The 27,194-nt window shown below is 38.7% G+C and overlaps 1 protein-coding gene and 1 long non-coding RNA gene across 2 annotated transcripts; both read left to right on the plus strand.

Moving 5' to 3' along the window:
• The first annotated feature begins 3,777 nt into the window (after positions 1–3,777).
• Positions 3,778–6,438, plus strand: POU4F2 (POU class 4 homeobox 2). The gene is made up of 2 exons (XM_073655958.1): positions 3,778–4,671; positions 4,998–6,438. The coding sequence occupies exons 1-2, from the start codon at positions 4,450–4,452 to the stop codon at positions 5,931–5,933; spliced, it is 1,158 nt and encodes a 385-aa protein (XP_073512059.1). The 5' UTR covers positions 3,778–4,449; the 3' UTR covers positions 5,934–6,438.
• A 3,509-nt stretch (positions 6,439–9,947) lies between these two features.
• On the plus strand, positions 9,948–24,558 carry LOC141172110 (uncharacterized). Its single transcript, XR_012252422.1, has 3 exons — positions 9,948–10,148; positions 10,633–10,725; positions 23,802–24,558. It is a non-coding gene; the product is annotated as an uncharacterized lncRNA (long non-coding RNA).
• The last annotated feature ends 2,636 nt before the right edge of the window (positions 24,559–27,194 follow it).

Here is a 27,194-nt window from a genome sequence, read left to right on the forward strand (position 1 = left end):
TTTACAAAGCTCACTGAGTATTGATAAGGTGAATTCATACAGCATAAAATACTGTAAAAAAAAAACCTTAGGCATGCTTCATACAGACACCAAAGAGTTAACACCCTACATAATAGGATTACAGATTTTATGTCTCCGACCTTTACTACAAATATTGGTAATGTTAAATTACTTTCTACCTGCTAATACCAGGACTATGTTCACACTAGTGCAATAGGTTCTAGACTAATTTTAGTTCTGCGCCCCTTATGATCCAGGCACTTAGACTGCACAAGATTCCTGCTGTACATTTTCATCACCTCCATCTAGCAAAGCAGTAACCCTGTGAACTTCCATTAACTCTTGTCTCTGCCAAGCTGAGGTGCCTCCATATCAGAGTCATCCCTGCAATTACAACACACATAAAGACTAGAAGATTCAGCTCAATGTCTGGTCAAGACTAGTTGCACATAATACCGCATAGTGTGCAAGAGTCTCCAGGAACAGCTCTTACTTCACTAAACCAGCCAGAACCCAAATATGAAAAGCCCTTTATCTTCCTCCTAGACTGGCAGCAGTTTCTCCATCACATGATACATTCATTAATGCCATTGCCTGTTCCCACATACTTAGAGGCTTGGTCTCCATGTGATCACTGATCAGCAGTCTCCTTACAATGAGTCTCCCATTCACAGTGCTGCGTTTCCGCTTATCTCCCAGTTCATCTTAACAGCAGTAAAAGTGAAGTCAATTATTTCAGTGGAGTTTTCATGAATTTCTTATAGCGCAGTATTTACCTCACACAATGGTGACAAGAGTGCAGCATTTTGGAGATCTGTTGTCACTTGCTATTAAGATCAAGATTAATGCAAATTGACTATAAGCGTTTCCCAATCCCCCAGTGTCATAGAATACATTAACTCATCTCAGCCAGTAATTAAGCTCTGGAAACTATACTATGCTGTGTCTTATTTTACAGGGAGGCAAACAATATATCCCAACAATCGAATGTATACAAGTTCTAGGTATTACCAAAAGAATTGCATTATAAGTATTCCTAAAGAATATAATTCATATCAAAAAGTTATCTATCTATCTACCCCATATATATCTTTCTATATATTTATCTATCTATCTTTCTATCTATCAGAATAGTTATAGATATCTATTATCTATCTGTCTATCATCTATCATCATCAGGAATTCTCTTTATATCAGAAAGTTTATCTAGAAGAATAATTCTGCATATCTATCTATCCATCAATCTATCAATGACTCCATCTTTCTATCACGTATCAATCTATCTACCTATCTCTTATATAGATCTCTCATATCTATGTATCTAATCTTATCACATATATGTCTATATATATCAGAATAGTTTTCTTTGTCTATTATCTATCTGTCTAGCATCTGTTAGGAATTCTCTCTATAACAAAAAGTTTATCTAGAAGAATAATGCTATCTGTCAAAACAGTTCAATGTATCATATATCGATCTATCTAACAACTATCAGTAAGTTTGTCTATATTTCTGTCAATCAATTAATCGATCGATCAATCAGGAAGTTCTATCTATCAGAATAGTTCTATCTATCTATTATCTATCAGAAATTATCTCTTTATTAGACATTTTACCTATAAGAATAGTTCTATCTATCTATCTAATAACTATCAGGAAGTTTAACTATCTATCTTTCTATCTATCTATGTATCGATCTATCATCTATCAGGAAGTTATATATCTATGTATATCTATATGTATGTAGCAGAGCTGAATTTGTCATTTGGGACATGTTTCCTAACAGTTTGCAGTTATCTGCATTATCGCACCATCACTGTAATATCGAGGAAAATTAATCAATATTGATAGAACAGAATATTAGAGATCTGCTGCTCCATATCTTCCATTCCAGTACTTTCTTGTCCAACTAACATATTGATTGTACTTTAGCATTTCCTCCATAATAAGTATCCATATGCACAGGCATTATACACCTGCTTGTACTATTATTTAGTATAAAGTATAATATAAGCAATCGCTCTGCACAGCAGGGGAGCTGTGGAGCCGTCACACTAACTAGCCCCCTTATATAATAATTACAGCAGTGATGCCCCTTGAAGAGTTGGCAAATTACACCAGCCTTGTTAATTAGAAGATCATTTAAAGTTGCAGCCATTCTCGGTGACAACGCGGTGTAATTAACGCTTGCCTGGCTGTGGAGGGGGCACGGAGGGCTGGAGATGCTGTCTATGGAGGACCAGGCATTAATAAAAGCTCCGTGCAGCCTCTTGGCGCTGACACACGATTTATGGCGCACACTGTATTAGCAGACTATGGAGCAGCTCATTTCTGCACTATTATGAAAACTAATAAATTCGTCAAAGCGAATTAAGCATCCAAATCAGATGAGGCAGAGCAGATTACATATTGAAGTGCTGTGTCTCCCCGGCCTAAATGAAATTCCAATCTAATAATTCCTTCCTGGGCCGCCCATAATTTGCTTAGAGATGTTGTTGGACGTGGTGCACAGCACTGTTCACACAATAATTAAATGATCCTCAAGCTCTTAACTTTGATTTATTTCATTTCTTCAGGATGGCGACAGTCAGAGAAGTACAATGCAATTCAGGGGTTTCCTACCTAAAACAATAGCAGTCCCTGCTTTCATCCACAGCCTAGGAGAAGGAGAAGAGGGAATCACAGCTGGTACCGCATGTAAAAACGCAGTCTACTGTACAGGAGTTCATCCTCCACATAGAATGCAAGTTCATGATGCAAGGTTAACACCTTCCTCTCCGTAACACAACTGAATATTTTACTAGAACGATATATGTGTGTATATATATATATATATATATATATATATATATATATATATATATATGATAGAGTAAGATGTGAATACAAATCATGTGTGTGAATGTAAATAATCATTGTCAGTTATATTTTTCTATACGGAAATTGTCACAGTCAGCAGCAGAACACAAAGGTAAAACGCCTAATCCGAATGATTGCAAGTAAAATTGCCACTACATGTGGCATAATAGTGAGGTAATTCAGTCTATGAACCCCAGCTATGTATAGAATCAGGTCGAAATCTAAGAATAGCACTTGGCTGGGGGGTGCGGGGTGCACCTTATCAGCAGATGTGAGAAAGTATTAAAATGAATAGCTGAATAACCAGCTAATGCCCCAATGCCCCCAGTATTTAGCTGTGACCAACTTGTAATGTAGTCACACTATGTCTGCAGAGTATCACACCTGAGATCAGACATAACATCTCTCCCCATGATGTCAGTGCACTAAGCACATTAGGTGACAACAAGTGAGTTAACATCATTTTACTGAATATTAATGGAAGCCAATAATACAGGCAGTAATAATGACTGGAAGATTGTGGGGAATATTATTCATTTCGAATAAAATGATAAAGCGAAATATGAAATGTAACACATACAAAGATATAAGAACACACACACATATATATTCACACACAAATAGAAATAAGTACATATATATGTGTATGTGTATATATATATATATATATATATATATATATATATATATATACACACATATGTGCTTGTGTGTATGTATACGTATATTTATATATAAAAATAAATATATACATACACACACATATGTATGTATATGTGTGTGTATATATATATATATATATATATATATATATATATATATATATATATATATATGCAGACACACACAAATATATATACACACATACACATATTCACACTCACACACAGCTGTCCAATCACAGATGAGCTCCAAACCCTTGGAAGAGAGAGGCAGGATGTGCCCTGCATCCAATCCTCATTGATACCTCCTCTTCTCACAGAATACCTGGCAGGCCAAGGTGTGCAGCAGGAGCACCAGCACCAGGAGCAGCATCAGTCCAGGAGAAAGCAGAGTGCTTCCCCATAGGGAGAGCTAGAAACAGACTCCACATTACACAGAGACAGCGCAGAGTTACAGGATCGGCGCAGAGTTGTGCAGGATGATGGGCACAGAGGCTACATGGCACAATATCTCAGTAACTTAAGGGTGAGGAAGCAGAGCAGCACTGGGACACATGGGCACAATCCTCTTGCCACCTGGTTCTCCTCCTCATGCCCAGGGCTTGCAGAGCGGTCACTAGGAAGAGTCTGAGCTGCTTATTAGTAGCCAGGAGTATCAAACATTAATAGCAGGAGAGAGAGGGAGACCCTGGATGGGAGGAGTAATAGTGGCAGCAGAGAAAGGGAAATATTAGAAGATCTTGTATTTACTCTCAGGGGGGAGGAGGAGGATAGAGGAGCCTGGTTAGTCGCAGGGACATTCTCAGAGACAAGTAGGGAGTGAGAGGACAGGAGGAAGCCGGGGCTGTGAGGAGCCACCACCATCATCCCAGGCTGAGGCTGCCATCTCTAGATCTGGGGTGCCTGCGCCCCTCCACCACAGCTCAACATGATGATGATGTCTCTGAACAGCAAGCAGCACTTCAGCATGGCCCACAGCAGCAGCAGCCTCCAGGATGAGGCCAAGTATTCTGCCCTGCACTCCTCCTCCCCACACTCGTCCTCGTCGGCCACCAGCTCCCCCAGTATCACCAGTGTGAGGACCAGCTCCGGGGGAGGTGGAGGAGGCGGCTCGGAGGCGATGAGAAGAGCCTGTCTCCCAACCCCACCGGTATGTATGTGCATGATCACCGCTCTAAGGCACATCCTGACAGCCCCTTTATCTGCTTGATGTTTTTTTCATGTCTGCACAGCAAATCACCCGACACATCCAGTGTTTCCCCCCTCTCCTGCTCCTTCTGTCTTTTGCCTCCACTTATGTATGCAGCCGGTCTTGCCTTTCATATTAATTTTTATGACCTGGGATGTTGCATGTATCTGGAGTTGTGTGTTCTCCCCTCTCTTCGCTCTGTACCAGGATTTTTTAACATTCTGGAAAAGTTTTAATCGCTGAATTCCCAGCAGACAGTAATGTGTGCTTTCTATTTGACATTGCAGAGCAATATATTCGGAGGTCTGGATGAGAGTTTGCTGGCCCGTGCTGAAGCTCTGGCTGCTGTGGATATAGTGTCTCAGTGCAAGAGCCAACACCACCACCACCACCACCCTCCCCACCACAGTCCCTTCAAGCCGGACGCGACCTACCACACTATGAACACTATCCCATGCACCTCTGCCTCCTCGTCCTCATCGGTGCCCATCTCCCATCCTTCTGGAGTGGCTGGTTCCCACCATCACCACCACCACCACCATCACCACCACCAGCCCTTGGAAGGAGAACTTCTGGACCACATTAGTCCAGGGCTAACATTGGGGGCCATTACAGGACCAGATGGCTCGGTGGTGTCCACTCCAGCTCACCCTCACATGTCAAGCATGAATCCCATGCATCAGGCTGCACTTAGCATGGCACATGCCCACGGGCTACCATCTCACATGGGATGCATGAACGATGTCGACGCCGATCCAAGGGACTTGGAAGCATTTGCTGAGAGGTTCAAGCAGAGGAGGATCAAACTCGGGGTTACTCAGGCAGATGTGGGTTCTGCCCTTGCCAACCTGAAGATCCCCGGGGTGGGTTCTCTCAGTCAGAGCACCATCTGCAGGTTTGAGTCCCTTACTCTGTCCCACAACAATATGATCGCCCTGAAGCCCATCCTGCAAGCCTGGCTAGAGGAGGCAGAGAAGTCTCACCGGGAGAAGCTCACCAAGCCTGAACTCTTCAATGGGGCCGAAAAGAAGCGAAAACGCACGTCCATAGCCGCCCCGGAGAAGAGGTCCCTGGAAGCCTACTTCGCCATCCAGCCCCGACCTTCCTCGGAAAAGATCGCAGCGATCGCGGAAAAACTGGACCTGAAAAAGAACGTGGTCCGTGTCTGGTTCTGCAACCAGAGGCAGAAACAGAAACGGATGAAATACTCTGCGGGGATATAGACTAAAGCGGGGGATTTTCTACCGGACACGAGAGCTTTTATTCTTTCTAAATATCTTGTAGATATCGTCCATCAGCAGGACCATCCTCCTCCTAGGTCTCCTGTAGGTCACTAGTGTCTTGCTGACACCAGATCTGCAGTAAGTGTTATGGACCAGGACTGCACAAGTAAGACACATTTTTATTATTTTCCCGATTAATTACAACTATTTGTAAGACAATGCGGATCCCGGGAAAAGAGACTGATGCTGGGGACGATCCCACCCGAGTCCAGTGCTAAGGAAATGATATATCAGATAGAAATATTTATACATATACAGTCCTTCTATTTTTACTGTGATGATGAGTATATTTGTCCCCTGTTGTGACCACAGATAACATCACCCCAATGTATGTATCACTATTTTATTCCCATTATTTCGTTTACAATCAATTGTTCTCAGCATATGGGGATGTGTCGTTTACAGAGTTACAAGGTGATTTGCTGCTTTACAATCTTTTTTTTTTCTCACATAAGTTAATACACAGAAAATACAGGTTTTAATAGAAATGTACAAATACAGTTTGAGTCCCATTCATTAGCCATCAGCATCTGTAGATTTCCATCCATAGGACCCGCAGTCCTGTATAAGTAGCAGCTCCTGCATTGCTCAGCCTGCTGCTACATATTTAATGGGGATCCCCACATCGCCAGACACAATTGCAGGGTTATAATTGCCGGTAATAAATATTGGGTCTGCATACAGCCTTCATTCATACAATCCTATCCATCAGGCAGACACCAAATATTAGGGCCCTGTGCACATGCAGTAGTGTAAATAGTGCGTTTTGTTGAACACACACAACACACACATAAATATATTCTGACCGTTTTTTTGCTGTATTGATTCCAGGTTTTCTGTCCCGTGAGACTGGATTGACTTGTTTTTTTTTTGTTTTTGTTTTTTTTTTTTGCTATAGACGATTTTATTTATTATGGTAATGTATTAAGTTATTACAAATGTTGATTCGTCTTTTATTAAAAAGAAACAAAAACAGAGTAAAAAAAACTTTGACAGTTGTTTGTAAAGAAATCTTATTTTAAGAAAAGTTTGTCTGGACTTTGTGTGAAACTTCCAGCATACTCTATCAGTGGAAATAAAACGATGTAAATATTAGAGCTCTGCTTTTGGATCTTTGTATTTCGTGAACAGTGTATTACAAATGCATTCGTTATAAAAGGTATTTTTAACAAATAAAGATCATTCTAATTGATGCAAATAATTACTACTGAGGATGAATGACTTCGTGTGATGAGCTGTACATTAGACAATTGTGTGTCAGTCTTAATGGAGTCTGCTCCCTGGGGGTTCATCATTGCCATGCGTTTATCACCCGATTACTAAACTGTCTATGGCAGCACTCAGTGCCCTACTTTGCACTAGATGTGGTTGATTATCAACTATCTGCAGCCTGAGGGCAGGTATCAGCCTAGTATACAGTTCTTATATTCTTCTCACAACCATTTTCATAATTTCGCTATAGACGCATATAAAACGCATGGGCAGATCTATATCTTTTGCTTTTCTTACATTGTTTCTATGATTAAAAAAAAGACTAACCATATGCTTTTTGAGTAATCGCTTGAGTGATCAATTGCTTATTGCACTATAGCAAACGATACTCAGTTATGTGTAAAACAGTCATAGGTCCTGTTAATTACCAGAAATCTCAATATTTAATAAGTGCATACAATATGTGTTATAAAGAAGCACTTATACAGGACCTATTAATATAACATGAGAGACATAAATAATATGGGGGATATAAGAAAGTAACACATAGAAATAGCACTTTTATGTTCAGCACCAGGGTCAGCTCCATCCCCTGCACACACTCTCCTTGGCATTTTAGGAGATGATACAATATCAGCAGGTTCATGACATAAGTGATATAAGTAAATCACTGTAATGGGTTGTTGTATTAGTATCTGATATTGTCCCTTAGTGGACACATGATTCCATCAGGTCTTTGTAATCACCAATATCACAGCACTACATATCTTACACTGCTAGATGTAATATATAATAAATATATTACACCAGATCAGTCTTCTCTATGATTACAAATCCCATACACACTGCATTTATTCTGGGGAGAAAATGCGATTATGTCTAAAACATATAAAGAGCATATAATAATACATTTAACATGTACAATGATACACGGGTAAATAATAATATAAAAAAGCTTAGTGTGCATACTTGAGTAAATATATATATATACAAACACACACACACATATATATATATATATATATATATATATATACATACATATACACACATATATAATCACTGTTACAATACAATTGTTACAATTGTTATAGATGATGATAATAGCATACGTAGACATATATATATATATATATATATATATATATATGCACACATACTATTGTCATCATCAATAACAATTGTATTGTAACAGTAATTATTTATCTATCAATTATCTATCTATCTTTATACTTACTATTATCATCATCATCAATAACAATTGTATTGTAACAGTGATTATCTATCTATCTATCTATCTATCTATCTATCTATCTATCTATCTCCTTCCTCTCATCTATCTACACCTATGACAACAATATCCTGTTAAGCTCTACACGTGTGGAGTTTATGTCATCACAATCCACAGATGAGGGGGTGGACTTTTATGTTAATTAAAGGGATGTGACTGTAAAACTGGGCAGGAAAGGTCATGTGATTTACATTGTTTTGTGATTTACATTGTGTTCTATAAAATATAAAGAGTATAATGTAGTGAACGATGATTTTTTTTCCCATTTCCTCGTATAATAATTATACAATAATTATTTTTATAGTAATGTTTCTAGATTTGACTTCCAATGTAGTTAAAATTAATTCCATAAATATAGTTATTTTATTCATATTTATCATTAGCCACGGAGATGGCGCAGGACACGGGGATATTATCTGTGGCCCCTTGTCTGGAGGAGAAGAGAGTGGAATGCAGGGGATTCAGACCACCTTCTCCCACTCCCTGCAGACCAAATATTGCTCAACCATTTTAACCAGGGAATTAATAAATTACACAGTGAATTATAAAATGCAGATAATTACAGAGAATAAGTAAGTAATCATTAGTTATCTCTACTAATTAGTGCAGGTCACAATGAGGCACCATGTGAAATCCTCATCGGGAATTGAAATTAACTTTGCAGAGTGAGTTTCTCTGCTTGAGATCTCCAGTCTAGAGGCACATGGCAGCTCCCTAGTGAGACCCGGCTCCTATTTAACTTTGAGAGACTGGAGATACAATTAAGTGACATATGATAATGACAAAATGACTCTTCTATGCTGCTTAGTTTAGGATAAATACAAGGACATGTGCACATTGAGTTTCATCTAAACATAGAAACAGAAACATTTAAAAATAGAGAGCAAAAGAAATGCAGATTCTGCAAATAATGTATAAATGTACATAATGAGAAAAAATAGTTACATGCAGAAATACACACCCCCACACACACACTAATATAGATAATTCAAAGTAAGAAAAATAGTAAATATATATATTTATATATATGGAAACAAATTATTTATTATTTATATATATGAATTAAACACATATATGCCTGTGTGTTTGTATATATTATATATATTTTTTCTTTATTACGAATCTATAGAAATCCACTAGTGAGTAATATTCTGTTTCATATCCACATCTAAGACCCCTTATTCTCATTTGCAATTAGGAAGAGTGACTTGCTCCTGTTTCCCCCTCTCCCCCACACTCCAGCCTGGGATGCTGATAAAACATTCATGAAGCTTGGGGTTGGCTGAGCATGCTCTAGGGAGCACAAGATGGAATATTTTTAACTGTACATTTACACCCAGTGAAAGACAGGATTTGCTTTTAATCTCGAATTAGAAAACCACAGCAATAAAACGACACTTGAGACACTGCAGGTAATGGCCATGCTGCTGTTATGTTGTGGTGATGTGTGTGCCACATATAACACTACATGAAGGGTCACTAATTCCTTAATAATAGATCGCTCTGATAGGATGCAGAGAGCCTGCGTTTTTAAAGACTAATGTAATATTAATTGGTCATATGCCTATAAAATGAGCTGTTTACCACCAAGTAATCGATGATGCTTGGAAGTGGCAGCGCTGACACAGGCTCCTGTTCTGCGGGAGAAGTAGGTAAGTGCCATCCTGTACTTTAGGGCATTTATGGCAAATGTCGCAGGCGGAGAGGGGGGTGGAAAAAGTGGAATCACAAAGAGGAAGCACAATGGAATGTTAAGATGAGTAATATATATATATATATATATATATATATATATATATATATATATATATATATATACACACATATATGTGTGTATAAATTATACAATCACACACACACACATATATATCTATATATAGAAACATATCTATATAGATATGAAATTATATATTATAATACATATATTAAATATATATAATACATATATTAAATGTAAGTATATAAATGATTGAATGATTAATTGTAAAATGATATTTTAATCATACTTTTTAAATTATTATTATTTATTATTAATACTATCATTCTTATGTGTTATTGACAATGCTTGAAATAGTCTTATTTTTTTATTCTTAATATTATTATTATTATTACTAACAATGCTCTCCTCTTTTGTAGACAATATAATATGTTTTTAAAAGACTGAAAAAAAAGCAAACAAACGAACAAAATAGCAGCCGGACACTGTTCCAATTGTCGCAATACATCCAGGTAAAGAACACCTGAGACATTACTAACCACATCCACAGCTCTGGAATTCTGATCTGTAGCCAGGCAGGATTCTATGTAGACAATTCCCAGCCAATTATTAGGCAATTCTAGGCGATTGTATTTAATATCATCTGTCTATGTGAATTCCAATATGCTCCTGTGTCCTCTCTGAGGAAAGCACTGTGGGAACTCTACGCATCAATTATTCTTAAAAATCCTGAGTGGGTGGAGGAACACAGGAATGGTCGGATCGCTGAGTATTTTCTTGGTTTAACACTTCAAGGAATATTGTATGCTTTAGAGGGAATTCGAGGGTTAACAATAATAGTAAAGAGGATATATTCTGAAAAATAATGAAACACATTGTAACTATATGCTATAATCTCCACTGATTTGAAAATGTCTATTTCATTCCATGCTGTATATTTAGTTTATTCTGCACATGTATTCACAAGAGTGACCCTGGTGTCAGGGAACACTGAACATCACCTGGACTGTATGCCTATTGCTTATGGTAACATTAACTCTAATATTGTCCTGCCTAGAAGTATAAGCCTACCACATCACTGATCCAGATATGCATGTAATGTTACCCTCTGCATGTACTGATCAACATGCATATCTAATATCTCCCTGTTCTGGTACTGATGATCATATAGATTAAATATATCAGTTTTCACAATTATTCTGGTTATTAGGAATCTCTCTCTATATATATACAAGGTGGTCCAAAAGTAGGTGGACAGAAAGTGTAATAAGGTTATGAAGGGGGAGATTTATCAAACACTAAATTGCAGCCGTCTGTCTGGATCATCCTCCAATAAACCATGAATCAGACGTGGACGATAAGCTTTCCACCCAACAGATTTCAGGATTCGCATGATAGAAGCTCGTGAAATTCCCAATTCCAAAGACGCTCTTCTGGTGGACTTTTTTGGACTCTGAACAAATGTTTCAGCAACAAGTTATTATCTTCTGTACAAACTGTTTTGGGTCGACCAGTTTTTGGAGCATTAAGGATTGAGCCAGTGGCATTGAATTTGTCACGAATGCGGTAAATAGTTTGTCTCTTTGGGGCTTGAGTACCAAATGTTTCAACCCAATTTGCTCTAACGGTTTCAGCATTTTGAGATTTCCAATACTCTGTTAAAATCCATTTTCTTTGATCTGTATTTAAATTATTTGCCATTATGTGTTATCTGAATTATCTGAAAAGAAAACAGATTTGGGGGAGATCTATCTATGAAAACTAGATCTTGCCTTTAGCAACCAATCAGATTCCACCTTTCATTTTCCAAAGAGTCTGCGAGGAATGAAAAGTGGAGTCTGATTGGTTGCTAAGGGCAACTGAGCCAGTTTCACTTTACACCATGTTTGATAAATCTCCCTCTTCATAACCTTATTACACTTTCTGTCCACCTACTTTTGGACCACCCTGTATATATATATATACACATACATATATATATCCCCCATATTATTTTCTGTCCTTTAATTATTAAGATATGTTTCCCATTTGTATTGCCCAGGCCTGTAGCTGATCCAGATGTTTAAAATATTGTGAATTTCTGATCCAGAAGAGTATTTATCTGTCCAGTTATTGATCCAGATATTAATCTTATTTTATTACTGATCCCAAATGTAATAATGCCCTGTCCAGTTTATTTTATTCAATTTTATCCAGTCCTGTTACTTGTTCAGATATGGATCTAATACATCCCTGCTGTGATTTAATAAGTGACTTGTCTGAGCCTGTCTTGTTACTGATCTAGAGATGTATTTAATATTTTAATATTTATATATTTTTATATTATAATATTAATATATTGCTCCATCCTGTTACTAATCCAATATAAATGTAATATTGTTCCGACATATTCATAGTCAAGATGCATGCCTAATATCACCATGTCCTGTTACTGATCCAGATGTATACATAATATTAGCCTTGCCTGTTACTGATCCAGATATTCTTATATTCTCTTTGTGTATGAAATATTGTTCAATCTTGTTATTGATCCAGATGTGTACCTAATAGGACCCCATCTGGTTAGGCCCTGTTTCCACATATCTAGTGACCTGGCTTTTTTCCAGTGAAATGTTAGAGGGAGGCTGATTTAAGAATGTATTCTATATATTGCTTTGGATCATTCATATTCATCCAGAACATCAGTTATGGTGCCAGACCCTTCAAAAAGCCAGATCAGAAAACACTACATGTTGAAGCTCACCAGATTTTAGAGTTTAGAAACTTGTGAAATAGTCTGATGACAACTGGTGCTGTTTTGACACTAGTTGTGATCAGTTGAAGCATCAAAAAACTGATATTGATGGGACGGATTTATGGCAGCCAGGCCTTACGGATCTAGATGTGCAGTGAAAATCATCTTGTCCTGTTACTGATCCAGATAAGGATCTAATATTATCCAGTTCTGTTGCTGGTCCAGATGTGCATTTAATACTTTCCTACTGTTATTGAGCCAGAAGTGTACTAAATATTATTCTACCCTGATACTTGTCCAGATGTCAATCTAATAACATACCATCCTTTAATTGGTCCTGATGTGGATCTTTTATTACTGGCCCAAAAACAGATCCAGATGTGAATCTAATATAAGACTGTCCTTTACTACTTTAGATGTGCATCTAATTCTAATAGTACTGCAACCTGTTACTGATCCAGATGTGAATCTATCATTATCTGGTCCTGATTCAGATGTACTGTATATTACACAATCCTATTACTAATCCAAATGTGAATCTAATATTGCCCTGTTCTGTTACTGATACAGATGTGAATTTATTGTCACTTTGACCCTGTTACTGATCCAGATGTGGAGAAAAGATTAGCGTTTAACTTGTCTAGATGAGTATTTAATATTATCACATCCTGTTACTGATCTAGAAGTGGATCTAATATTACTTCATTCTTTAACTTAGTGTTTCCCAAACTCCAGTCCTCACACAATTTCCTTAGTACTGTACAGGTAAGAGGACCTGTGGCAGTTTCTGATACCTTGAAAATAATTCCACCACTTGAAAAATACTAAGGAAATCCTGAAAACATGATCTGTTAGGGCGTCTGTGAGGACTGGAGCTTGGGAAACACTGCTTTAACTGCTCTAGAATAGGATTTAATATTACTCTATCCTGGTATTGATCCAGAAGTGGTTCTCATATTATTTCATCCTTTAACTAATGTAGATGGGGATCTAATGATACTCCATCCTGTTACTAATCCAAATGTACAGTAAACCTAATATAATTCTGTTCTGTTACTGATCCAGAAGTAGATCTTATATTTCTCCATCCTCTTAGTCATCTGGATGTGTCCCTAAAGTGTGCCATTCTATTTCTGGTCCACATGTGCATCTCATATTTACTCAACTTATTACTCAGATGAGAAACTTAAATTGTCACCTGCTGTTGTTAACCCAGATTTATATCTGATCTAGTGAACAAACTTTACTCAGGAGAGCGATTACAAGAGTAAACCGATCAGCATTTACATTACATATTTAACACATTTAATGAATTTTTTTTTTAAACAATCTTTAGAAGCATCATTCTGCTTTATTGGCAGATTCCACTCTATGTGAACAGTTTTGAACTTTTGTGGAATAAATCACATACAGTATAAAAATACATTTTCACTCAAATTAGAGATAGAGTTAAAAAATTGCACTAAGTTCTCCTTTAGTGAAGGGAAATTAAAAATAAATGTTCATATGCCAAAAATTGCCAGCAGAGGAAGGCGCTCAAGGAATTTTCCCTCCCTGGTACATTCAGGGTTTATACATATAATTAGTACAGTCAGGTATGTATACCCTACTGACCAGGTTTCATAAAAAAGGTGCCTAGTGCATGAGTACGAGGCAGCACGCACAATGAGGAGATTTACAAAGCAAAAAATGCCAGAATTATGTCAAAAACTGCACTAAAGTGTTATTTATGACTATCTTGACAATTTTCAAAGATGTCTAGATGAAGGCGTCTGGCTAAAACCAATCATAAGATGTGCCAAATAAAGTGGAATAAGGAAGAGATGTGTCTAAGATGCAATCTGTACCAAGTGTATTATACTCTCAGCACTATTTTAATAAATGTTGTAAGCCAAAACTAGGAGTGGAACAGAAACAGAGCAAATATTAAGGAAAGATTTGCTCTTTTGCAATGTTTTTGCCCCATTCCTGTATTTGGCCTAATAATACTGATTACAAAGTATTCACTGGTCTAAATATTGACTGAAATCTGCCTTTGTGCAAGTGGCCGAATAGTCCCTGTGTGGGCGCCGACATCACATGACTGACTGTTGACTTCTATGTGAGGAAAATCACACAACTGTAAATGCATACAAGCTGAAAACAGCAAAGTCAACATTTAGCCAAGGTCAAAACAAGAAATGTGGCACAGCACAGTCTGAACGGCTCATCATGTCCTTCGCATAATCAGCTCTGTGCTATTTAGTTCTGTTTTTGGATTTTTATACATTGCCTTCACTACTACTATCCTAATATTTTTTTCTAGCAGTGGTAAAGGTGGTCTTCAATGTATACATTTTCATTTACTTTGTTGGGTCACTCAAAATGTAAACATTTTTGCAACAAAACTCCTGTGTCTTGATGTTACATACTTGTTAAAGAAGACCTTTCATCACATTTTTCATGTTGAACTGAACATACAACATAATAGTGGCTGCAGAGCAGAATAAAATGTTTCGTTTTTTTATTTCGCCTCTCCATTGCAGACATATTAGCAATCAAAGTATTTGACAACTAGTAAGTAAGTCCAAGTGTGTGTTATCAGATAATTTTCACTGTGGGCATGTACTTCTCCCTGTATGAGGTTGACCAATAATATGCAGGTAATATGAGGTTGACCACGCCTCCACCATAGCTTAGAACAGGCTTCTCATGTGAGATATATCATGGCAGACAACCTGCTCTCACTGCAGAGTGAATATAAGTTGCAGTGAGCACGGTAGAACAGAGTGTCTTCACTGACATCTCCTCGTAGTAAAATATATACAGGGGCAGTACAGCTGAGCTAGCAGCACTATAAGAAGAGAGTTGGTAAAAGGTTTGTAATTTGACACACCTAAACTCAGCTGTACTGCCCCGTCCCCAACATGGACTGACAGGAGATGAAAGCTCAAATGTGTCAATGATGACACTCAGGTATGCAATACTCACAGCAACTGGTAATCACTCTTTAGTGAGATCAAGGCTGTCTCTCATTATTTGTCTCACAGTGAGAAAAACAATCTAAGCTATGGCGGAGGGTGTGTGTGTTTGGGGGTTCTTTTTTTTCTCCTGTCTGTTGTTGCCTGCTTATGATTGGTTAACCTCATAGAGAGGTGAAAAAAGTACGAGCCCCCAGTGAAAACTCTCTGATAACATCCATTTGAACTTAACAAAAATTAACTTATTAGGTACAATACTTTAATTGCTAATATTTCTGCAACGGAGAGTTGAAATAAAAAGCAACACAAAAACGCCATCTCACTCTACTCTGTAGCCACTATTACATCATATGTCTAGCTCAAAATAAAAAATCTGGTGAAAGGTCTTCTTTAAGGTGCGTCAACTTTGCTTTGTTTTTTCCCTCTCTGAATATTCACCTCACGTGAAATTTTCCAGGTACCTTAAGGTGTATTTAGACTGCATGAGTATCTTGAATGAGAGTTCTTAGGAATGCTCAATTAACTGTAGTCGTGCACTCTAAACAGGTGGCTGATCAACCTCCAAATGAGAAAAATGGGTGTTTTGCCCAAAAGATCACTGTTCTTGGCGGAGCCTCAACCTGTGTATTCAGGACCTGTGCTGCCAAGAACAATGGCAGCCTATGTGCACGAAACAATCTCTTACTGATCTATTACTGATTGCTCACTGGGCATCTGGTGAGCAGTATGACTGTATAAACAGGCTACTTGACTGGCAAACATGTTGCTGGCTCAAGGTCATTTAATGCTACTCAACAAGGAGGGTAAATGCTCCTATAGTATAATCATCGATCCTCATGGGTCAAAAAAACATCAGATCAGATGGCCTAATAACAAGGGAGTAGCAACAATAACTAGACACAGAAGTATTATTTTTAGTTAAAAAAATCCAACTAAAGATTTGCGGTGTAATCTAGAAAAATAAATTAACATTCAGGGATGGTTTTTCATCTTTCAAATTTTTCAGCAAATCTTAAAAATCTAAAATACAGCAATATGTATTTGGTGAGGGATTTTTTTTCAGCACCAAACTGTAACACGCTTTATGAGATTCTATACTTTCATATGAAACAGCATTGTAGGATTTTATGGTGGTGCATAAGCTCAGATCAGGAGAAAGTTCACACATAGCAGCAGATAATGGAAAAGCAGCCCTCACCAAATCCTTTCTTTTTTTAAAAGTCCTTTATTCCATCAGATGGGATATCTTTGCGGTGTGCAGGTATGCAGGGGGTATGTGCGGAGGATGGAGTGGACGACGGCCGTTTCGCATCCTTCTGACGCTTCTACGAGTACATGAGTGTGCATGCGCCCGCAGTGAGGAAAAGCATAGTGTCCAGGCGTGAGTCGCGATTTCTCTGCGCAGACGCAAGATTTTGCCCAGCAATGTAGATGGCGCAGGAGGTGTAATCCTCATCAAGCAAAGCATGAGGACGGCAAGCAGCAGCGGGAGGAGAGATGGAGAGGCCGGAAATCGCTCCCATTGCACCAGACCATCAGGATTACCATACAATGCGGGAGAACTTCAAAAGGTTTATGGGGAGTCTACAGCGGGAGTCAGGGGGTTATATAAGCATTTCTGGAATGCTGCACTGGCGCTGAATAAGGTGATCGTTTTAGTTGATATAGTGCAAAACTGGTGGCAGGTTCCCTTTAAAGAAAACCTGTAAGTTGCTTTAGGGTCGATGCACATTGCAGGGATGGCCCATCCTTGGCGCATTTGCCACTTCGTTTACAAAGAGATCCAAATTTGGAAGATTCTACTGCTATTTACGGTCGTTCTCCTACAATAGCCGTGTTCTAGCCTATTGTGCCATATCTTTTACAATTATACTTCTTGCATAGACCAGTATAGTTATTGGATTAAGTACCGTCACAGTCTTTATCCACATATTTCTTATTTTGATGCCAAAACTGGTGTTAACAGCAGGTGAGCATGGCGATTTATCACCTTACTTGACGTGAAATTGCGCGGGAAAGAGGCAGCCTTAGAATAATAAGATGTCTCAGTAGGGGTTCGCTGATCTGCTCATGACTAAACCCATGAGCTGGGTACATTCCAGATGTCCACGGCTTATTGACACCTCCATTTCTCCTTATTATGGAAGACTTTATAGCTGGGAATAAAATGTGCATGTGTACCTCTTATGTGTGGGGGAATAATTGCTGGATTTCAGTTGCTGTAATAAAGGCCACACTTAGTGAGGGGAGAGACTTCCACCTCTAGCGACACCTTCAGCAGTAAAAAGTAATCAAAAACTTATGGCTTTCTCAAGTAACTTATAATAACATTTATGAAGTCAAAGCTATTAACCAGACCCAGTGCCTTTCCCTGCAGAGTGATCACCATTAAATTCCCTGTGCCGGGCTAGCACTTGTATTCCTGGAGACGCCAACTGCCGGGATCATGCAGAATGTGAAGTGTTGCTCACTAGATACAGCATTTAGAGTAACCCATTACAGGGCTTTCTGTCTAATAGTGACATAATTAAACAATGAAAAAACAAGGGGAAAGGGAAAGGGAAAACGTATGTCAGCTCACCATGTAATAGTCAGACTCATCCAGTCCCAACGAAGTATCTTTGCTTGCTTTCTCATAATTAAACAATGGTGCAGCGGTCTCAGGGAGCGCCAAAGGAATACTGGACAATTTAATAGATGTCAATCGACTTTTATTCTTCCTCCAATACCACTGCCACAACGCGTTTCAACGGTCTAAGCCGTCTTCATCAGGTGGGGTAAAGGAGAATGTTACAATGACAGCTTTATAAAGGGGTGGTATTTTACATAATTTAGACCACGTGTTGTAATCAATTAACCCTTTCATTGAAAAACTCCATATAATGCATTCTTAACCAATTAACCTCTTATTTCCCCTGGAAACAGCATTGTGCACTAAAAAATCCCTACATGGATTCATAAAATCACAATTCTTAGTAAAAACTTCCTATTTGTGTTTAAAAAAATAAATAATTTTTTTTTTTTTTATAATATTTATTACCAACTATTAAAAATTATTAAAATCACCCTGGGGACCGTCTTGGGGTGTCTTGACAGTGCTATACTGCAGTTTCCAGCCCCCAATTCAGAAGTTGAATTTCTTAAAGAGACAGTACACTTTCATAAAAATGGCCGAAAATAACCTTGTACCATTACCCACTACGATTATAAACCCCATAAATGTTTAAAAACACACTGGGAACCTTCCCAGGGTGTCCTGACAATGCTATACTACGATTACCAACCCCCAATTCAAAAGTTAAGTTTCTTAAAGAGACAGTACACTTTCATATAAAATGGCCGAAAATAACCTTGTACAATTGCCCACTACTATTCTAAAGCTCATAAAACCCAATGCTATCCATTAACATGATCGGAACCTATGCTTCCAGTAAACTAAGTAACTAACGACAATAGGAAAAATGAACTAAATACCAACCCGAAAGGGCAAGCAAATCTCCTGCTATGCTACGTCATACCATACCTTTAATCCTGTGCAGGTAACCCCGCAAGCCATCATTAAACGGCTGATGACAACCCGGGAAAGATATGAGAGGGACAACATTAAACCTTCTCAGATTTAATGGTTTGATGTGTTTTCAATCGTAAGGTTCAAACCCTCAGGGTACAAAGTACCCATTTTGTACATCCAAAAACTTTCTTTCTTTATAAGTGTACTCAATCGTTCTGGTCCATTATCCACAATGTGGTCAATAATGGTTATTTTCATCTTACTCGGGTCTTTGTGGTGATGGTTTGCATAGTGTCTGGAGACCCTATGTAATTGATATCCTGCCCTTATATTAGATCTATGTTTATTTAATCGGGCATGGGCCGTCTGAATTGTCCGGCCTATGTATTGCAAGCCACAAGGGCACTCCAACAGGTATACTACATAGGTGGATTGGCATGTTAATCTCTGTTTGATCTGGAAAACCTCATTAGTGGTATTAGATTTAAAGGTTTTTGCATTATTGGTTATAACGCCACAACACATACATTTAGGTGTATTGCATGCGAAACAGCCTCCTGTGTTGGTATTAGTAGTCACATCCCTTATTTTTTTCTTTCTATTCGTGTTGCTGGGAGCAAGCAAGGTTTTTAAACTTCTATTCTTCCTGAAGATAATATTTGGTTTCTCTGGAATACTTTTGGAGAGAATGGGGTAACCTTTTAAAATAAACCAATGTTTCTGTAATAACTCCCGTACTACCGACCTGGATTGGCAAAATGTAGTAATTAAACTCCACTTTGTCCACTTTGTCTTTCTCCCTTCTGTCCAAGCACGAGTCTTGTGATAGGGTGCACGTTCTTTTATATGCATCTTTTAAAAGTTTTTTTGGATAGCCTTTTTCCAAGAATCTCTTTTTGAGAATCTTGGATTCCACCTTAAAGTCAGAATCCAGAGTACAGTTTTTCCTGACTCTCCAATACTGCCCATAAGGCACATTTTTGATCCATCCAGGGAGGTGTCCACTGTTGAATTTGAGGTAGCTATTCACATCCACTGGTTTGAAAAACGTGGATGTGAATATTCTCCCCAGGTGGTCGAACTGCACCCATAGAGCCAAGAATTGGAGAGAAGTGGATGATGCTGTGGCCGTGAATTTTAACCCCCAATCATTGTTATTTAGTTTATCCGCAAAGCTCAATGCCTCCTCCATTGATCCATGCCAAATAATGAATAAATCATCTATAAAGCGCCTATAGAAAAGTACTCCACTCGTGGATGATACTGGCTGCGCGATGAGGACGGATTCCACCGCGCCCATAAAAAGGTTAGCATAGCTTGGTGCGAATCTCGTCCCCATTGCGCAGCCCTTGATCTGTTTATATAATCCATCCTCAAAAGAAAACACATTGTTCTCCAATATGAACACTATTGCGTTCAGAATGAATTCTCTTTGGTTTATAGGCATATTAGTGTCTCCAGTTAAAACCTCTTTGATGACCTTTATTCCCAACGTATGTGAAATATTATTATAGAGGGCCACTACATCCAGAGAGAGAAAAACGCATCCCTCCATGGGTGGTAGAGCCCTTAATTCTTTAATTAATTGTGACGAGTCCTTTAGATATGATGTTAATCTCAGCACATATGTCTGCAAAAATAAATCTACATAATGCGATAGATTACTTGTAATGGATTGGATCCCTGATATTATTGGGCGTCCAGGAGGATTTTTTGGATCTTTATACAGTTTGGGCAGAAAATAGAAAAAAGGTATTCTATATTGCGCAATATCTAAAAAGTTCTTTTCTTTCTTATTGAGTATCCCCTTTTCATAAGCCTTCTTAATTAGAAGATTATACTTTATAAAGATACTGATATTAGGATCATCCTCCAACTTCTCATAAAATTCCGTATCACTCAATATTCTCATGCCCTCTTCCACATACCAAGATCTGTCCATAAGGACAATTCCTCCTCCCTTATCTGCATTACTAATGATAATATCATTATTTTCTCTGATAGATTCAATGGCTGCTCTCTCTTCTTTTTTCAAATTATCCCTCATTTTCATGCGGGGAATTGATCTTACTTCCTTTAATATTAATTGTTGGAATGCCTCAATATGTGACCCCTTATGGTGTAGAGGATAAAATTTTTTATTTGGGTGTTTAATGTCTACATGTATCATTTCATCTATTGTGGTTCTATCCTTTTCTGTCTCTTGTTCATCATGGGGGTGTTTTCTCTTAACATTTTTACCATTTTTTTCTTCAAGTAAAAAATGTCTTTGTACGGTGAGTTTCCTAAAAAACTCATTAAAGTCAAGGTAAAGCGAGAATGTGTCTATTTCTGCTGTGGGACAAAATGAGAGCCCCTTACTAAGAAGGGAGCGTTCATCATTAGTAAGTGTATAGCTCGATAAGTTATATATTCCACTATCCTGATCATCAGGTTTCCCTATTTGTATCATGCTTATTGGGTTTAACCTGATTTCGTCTTTTTCAGAGTGGTGCTCTGTGCCGTGGGGTTCTCTTCTTCTAGTTCTTCCACTGCCTCTACACCCTCTTGTTCTCTTTTTCTTTTGGGGTGTCGCCCTGGGGCCACCCGAAAAAATTGAGTGATTTTTGAGTCTTTTAGGTTTGTTTGGATAATAGACTTTAGTAAGTTACCTTCATTGGAATTTCTTTCCTTTTGAGGTGCATACATATTTACATTTGATGTCTCTGTGATTACAGGTAAAATTTCCAATTGACCCCCAGCCGTGATACCAGCGAAACTATCTATATACTCATTTTCACCCATGATTTCCATATTACTATTTTCCTTTTCGTTTATTATTTCTTGTGTCCATATTTCAGTAGTCTGATCTATATTTTTTTCAATTTTATCTGTATTGGTGTCCAATTCTAAAATGTATGTTTCACAGGGAGAATCTCCAATTGGAATTACCATATCTTCCAATTGAACCCTTGACCCAGAGCCACCCGTTGTTTGAGTTGAAGTCACCTCGTGTATAGTAATTTCAGAGAAACTGATATTCTCAATTTCTCTGTTAATTACTTGCATGTCCAGTGTTGCTATTTCTCCATGTGTGCATGCTTTTCTCTCTTTATTTGACGTGCATTCTTTATTTGGTGAAGATTTATTAGTGCTAGTTCTATTATCTACTCTTACATTGGAATCATTTGCCATGGAAGTTATAATACTAGTTGCTTGTTGTTGATTTGATTTCATTTCTTTTTTCTTTTTCTGATTATTAGTGATTTTATTCATATGTTGTTCATAATACGCTCTCTGTTTCTCTGTCTTGAGGAGAGTAAATGACCTTTCTTTATTGGAATTGGTGAATTTATCAATTTTTTCTCCTTTTCCTTTTTTATCCCTCCCTTCCACATCTAATTGTGCGCTTAATCCCTCCTCAGATGCATAATAGTGACATAATGGAGGAGAATGGATTTAAATATATTTACAGGAAAATATCATCTTAATAATCTATAATATATATTTACTGGAAAAAAAAGATTATTCATCATGCACAATCTAAGGTCCTAAAGGGAGTTTATAATCAACATAAATGGGCAAAATTATAAAAACAAGCAATTTTGCAATTTATTTCTTATTAAAAATTCTAAAATATTTTTTAAAATGGAGGGATTTTAACTCTATTGTGAACTGTTAGTTGCCAGCTTTAGATCAGGGCTTATAAGCTCTATTACATAGCACATGCAAAGTTGTGCTCCTTGTTTAGGAAACCGGCTACACCTTATAGACTGCAGTGGTGGCCTGTTTCCTACACTGGAGTTTGTAAGTTCTTTCCTATAGAGCTTGTAAGCGCTGCTCCGAAGTTGCCCGATCACTGAATCTGGCCCATTTCAGTGCCCCCCTCCTCTGATGCTGGAGATGCAAAGCTGCACATGCCTGTATACAGTGTACAGTTCGGGTCAGTGGTTCAGCCATGACACAAGTCTGAACTGTACATCATCTGGAGTTCAGCGCACCTTGGCAAGCAGGAAGCAGGGGAGTGGTGCGCTCCTGAAGAACGGAGATGAGAACAATCCTTTAAGGTTTTACCCATACTAGAATTATTTTACAGTTTATCTTTTGTAGGATCATTTTTTTCTTATAGAAATTAATTTGATCTGCTAGAGAAAGCAGTATCTAACCTGAAGCAAACAATATAAACATGAAACAATACACAAAATACAAAGTTCTGGTCAGAATATTTAGCACATGACAAAACTGTGAAAATGGCTATTGTTTTAGGGATTAAAGGAGTTGGAAAGAATAAAAAAAATAAAATGATACTTGTTGGTTTAATTCTCACTACACCAACGCACAAGAGCTCACATGGTTTATGCTTGTCTTTATTTTAATGCATCTGATCATGTTAAATTTCCACAGCGTCCAGTCACTGGCCTGAACAGTAATGAACACCAGCATCTTTGCTGAGGGGGGTTATTGGCGCCAGTGGTCACGTGTTCAGATCGAGCAGAAGATACCAACTTGACTCAGCATTGGGATATCATGGCACAAGAGAGAGTAATTCGACAATCGACACATGGCTTGTGCAATGTTTAAATTAAGTGAGAGAACTTTCTGAGACAAGTGATTAAAGGGATTGTCCAGGCTTGGGGCTCAATGCTGCTATTACTTAATATGACTGCAGTCTTGTGAATCCTCACAGTGCGCATATTGTATGCTTTCAAGATTTTCCGGTGCTAGTGCCAGGAGCGGGCGGTGAAATGACCAACAGTATGCGATTTGCATACTTCCAGCCAGACATGTCCGGTCTCACTCAAATCACTTGTATTGAGTGAGACTGTGCACGTCTAGTGGGCATGTGACCGCATGTATGCAAATTGCATACTTGCAGTCACTCACTGGAGAATCCTGACAGCGTGCAGTGTGCGCACTGGGAGGATACCTCAGAGTATATAACATCCAAAAAACATCAAAAGTGCAAGTGCTTTAAATAACAACCTGTGCTCAAGTAAAAAGTGGCTTGGTCTCACTAATGAAACGATTCCATTCAGGGAACAGGAGATTTGTAAAGCAGGAGCCAGATAGTCTTCTTGGTGGAAAGAAATCAGACCGGGAATGTATGTGATAGCAGCTTCCCTGTCGTGCCCCTGCATTGCTCCTGTCCTAACAAGGACAGACCCCAAGTATAAACTAATATGCCATTTATTACTTGAGCACTGGTTGTTATTTAAAGCACTTGCACTTTTGATGTTTTTGTATGTTATTGTCTTTTTAATATATATTATTAAAGGTTACATTTTAATCATATCTATATATTATTATGTCTCCTGCTGAATACTCTGATATGTTATGAGAGTTGTCATAGGGACAGTGACTATACTGTTACCCTTGCTGTTTATTATGCATTATATTATCCAATAAATAAATACTTAGAAAATGTTTGTTACTTTGATAAAAAATAAATAAATACATTTGGCACAATTCACACGGCACCAGGAAGGTGTAGATCCCTCAAAAATGACAGATTAAAGTTGCATGAAATGTTACATAACATTGTAAGGATTTTTAGCAGGCGCTGCACATTGAGATAACCTAGAATTTGATGCTGGAATCTATTTCATGATGATCTTGGTGTAGCTGGGGTCTTCAATGTCCCTTCCTATTAGTGTATTAAGGCATCAGCCCCACATTCTCTATAGATAACAGCGCGGTGGCTCAATAGTCTTCAAAGTGTCACTGTTAAGCCATAAACTAATTTCTGAAGTATTGGTTGAGGAAAGCGGCACACAGGATCTGCGGGTTCTGTAACAGGCACCGCAATCATGCTGCGTTTACCTAATGTGACATGCGTGCAAGGTACCACATAGGAGGCTGTGCAGGGAGGAGAAAGTCGTTTTTTTCTAAGGAATACTCAGGGGTAATAGGTGTTGGGGCCTCACCACATATATAGACATAGATAGTTCTTGTAAGGCTGGAGTCACATTAGTGTATCACATTCGATGTGAGAGCATCAGATGCGATATGTTAATGACACTCAGCTCCTCCTCTGCTGTGAGCGTGAGCCGAATGTCAGTGCTCCGATCCTCTTGCACAGAGAGGACTGCAGTACAGCTGCAGAGGAGACGGAGAAATTACTTTCTCCATCTCCTCTGTTACTGGCGTTAGCGGGAATCACACTGCACTCGGGTGATATCCGAGTGCAGTGCGATGTTTCACACGCAGCCATAGACTTATATGGGTGTGTGCGATCCAATTGGTGGATGCACTCGCAGCATGCTGCTATTGTTTTTGCATGCCAAATTGGCATGAGAAAATAATCGCAGATGTGAGCTGCACCATATGGTAACATTGGGGAGAGTGCAATCTGATTTTTTATCGGCGGCACGCTGCACCATAGTGGCAGCATGTATCAGCCACTGGCTGTATGAACTGAGCCAGGTATGTTCGACTTTTAAACGCTGTGGCATTTCAGTGAAGACTATACTTTAATAGCTGCTTTGGACCTAGATACATTGCAGACTAGTCGGACAGGAGGGTCCCCGGCGGCTTCTTCCTGCTCGCTGACCTGGATTGACAGATCTCTGCCTAAACGTGCACTTAGGCAGAGACTTGTCAATCTAGGACAAAGGGTGGGGAGAAGCCACCAGATCCTGCCTGGCCAACTAGTGTCCAGCGTGTCTTGGTCCCTGGTGGCTATTAAGGTATGTTTTTTCTGCAGTGTTTCAGGGTCAAACATACCTAGCTGAGATCATATGGCCAGTGGCTGATACATGCTGCTTGTGGATTGGACAGCTGGTATCAGCGTCAGGTTCATTTTAAATACAGCTGAACATATTTTTACACAAGAATTGGGAAACAATATCAGGCACAAATACACAAGTGCACAGAGGCAAAAAATGTAATACACACACACTTAGGCTATGTGCCCACGATGCAGAAATGCTCGGGATTTTCCTGAGCGTTTCTGCATCTCCCTGGCAGAAAAAACACATGCGGATTGTACATGCGGATTGTACATGCGGTTTCCTGCCAGGGACATGCGGATGTGAAGCGTTCTTCACATGCATTTCCGCATGCGGGTTGTCAAGCGCTTTCCAAGCGATTTTAGCATCACTTGGAAAGTGCTTGTCAACTTGGTCACACTATATAAATCCATGCAAACGGCATGGATTTATATAGTGTGACCTTAAAGAATGGTAAAAAAAAAAAAAATAAATGTATACGTACCTTCTGATGGCCCCCGGAGTCTTTATTCGCTCCTTCCCGGCTTGCCGGCAGCTCGCGGTGCACTGAAGGACCTGCCGTCACATGACTATGACGTCAGCGTAGGTCCTTCAGTCCATCACAAGCTGCTGGCAAGGGAGGACAAGCGCAGCGGGGTCTGTCAGAAGGTAAATATAATATTTATTTTTTATTTTATTCTTTTTTTCACAGGTTCTATGGTACTCGGGTCCGGAGGAGAGTCTCCTCTTCTCCACACCCGGGTACGATCCGCACAACGCTTGGATTCCGCATGTACAGATCCAGTGATGCGTAATCCATGCGTTCTAATGCAAGTCAATGGTGGCAAAAACGCAGCACTTCCACAAAATAATTGGTAGTGCTGCGTTTTTTTCTGCAATGATAACCTGCAGTGGAAATTTCCGCAGCATGTGCACAGCACATGCGGATTATCATTGGGGAACATGGCAGGTCTTCTACCATGCGTTTTTTAAGCATTTCTGCAGTGTTTTTGCCGCTGCGGAAACGCTTAAAAAACGCATCGTGGGCACACAGCCTTACACAAGCTTATCCACATACACATACATACTC

Source organism: Phyllobates terribilis, unplaced genomic scaffold (genome assembly GCF_046119375.1).
Source record: "Phyllobates terribilis strain yellow unplaced genomic scaffold, ASM4611937v1 Scaffold_1__5_contigs__length_1240528914, whole genome shotgun sequence".
Taxonomy (NCBI): domain Eukaryota; kingdom Metazoa; phylum Chordata; class Amphibia; order Anura; family Dendrobatidae; genus Phyllobates; species Phyllobates terribilis.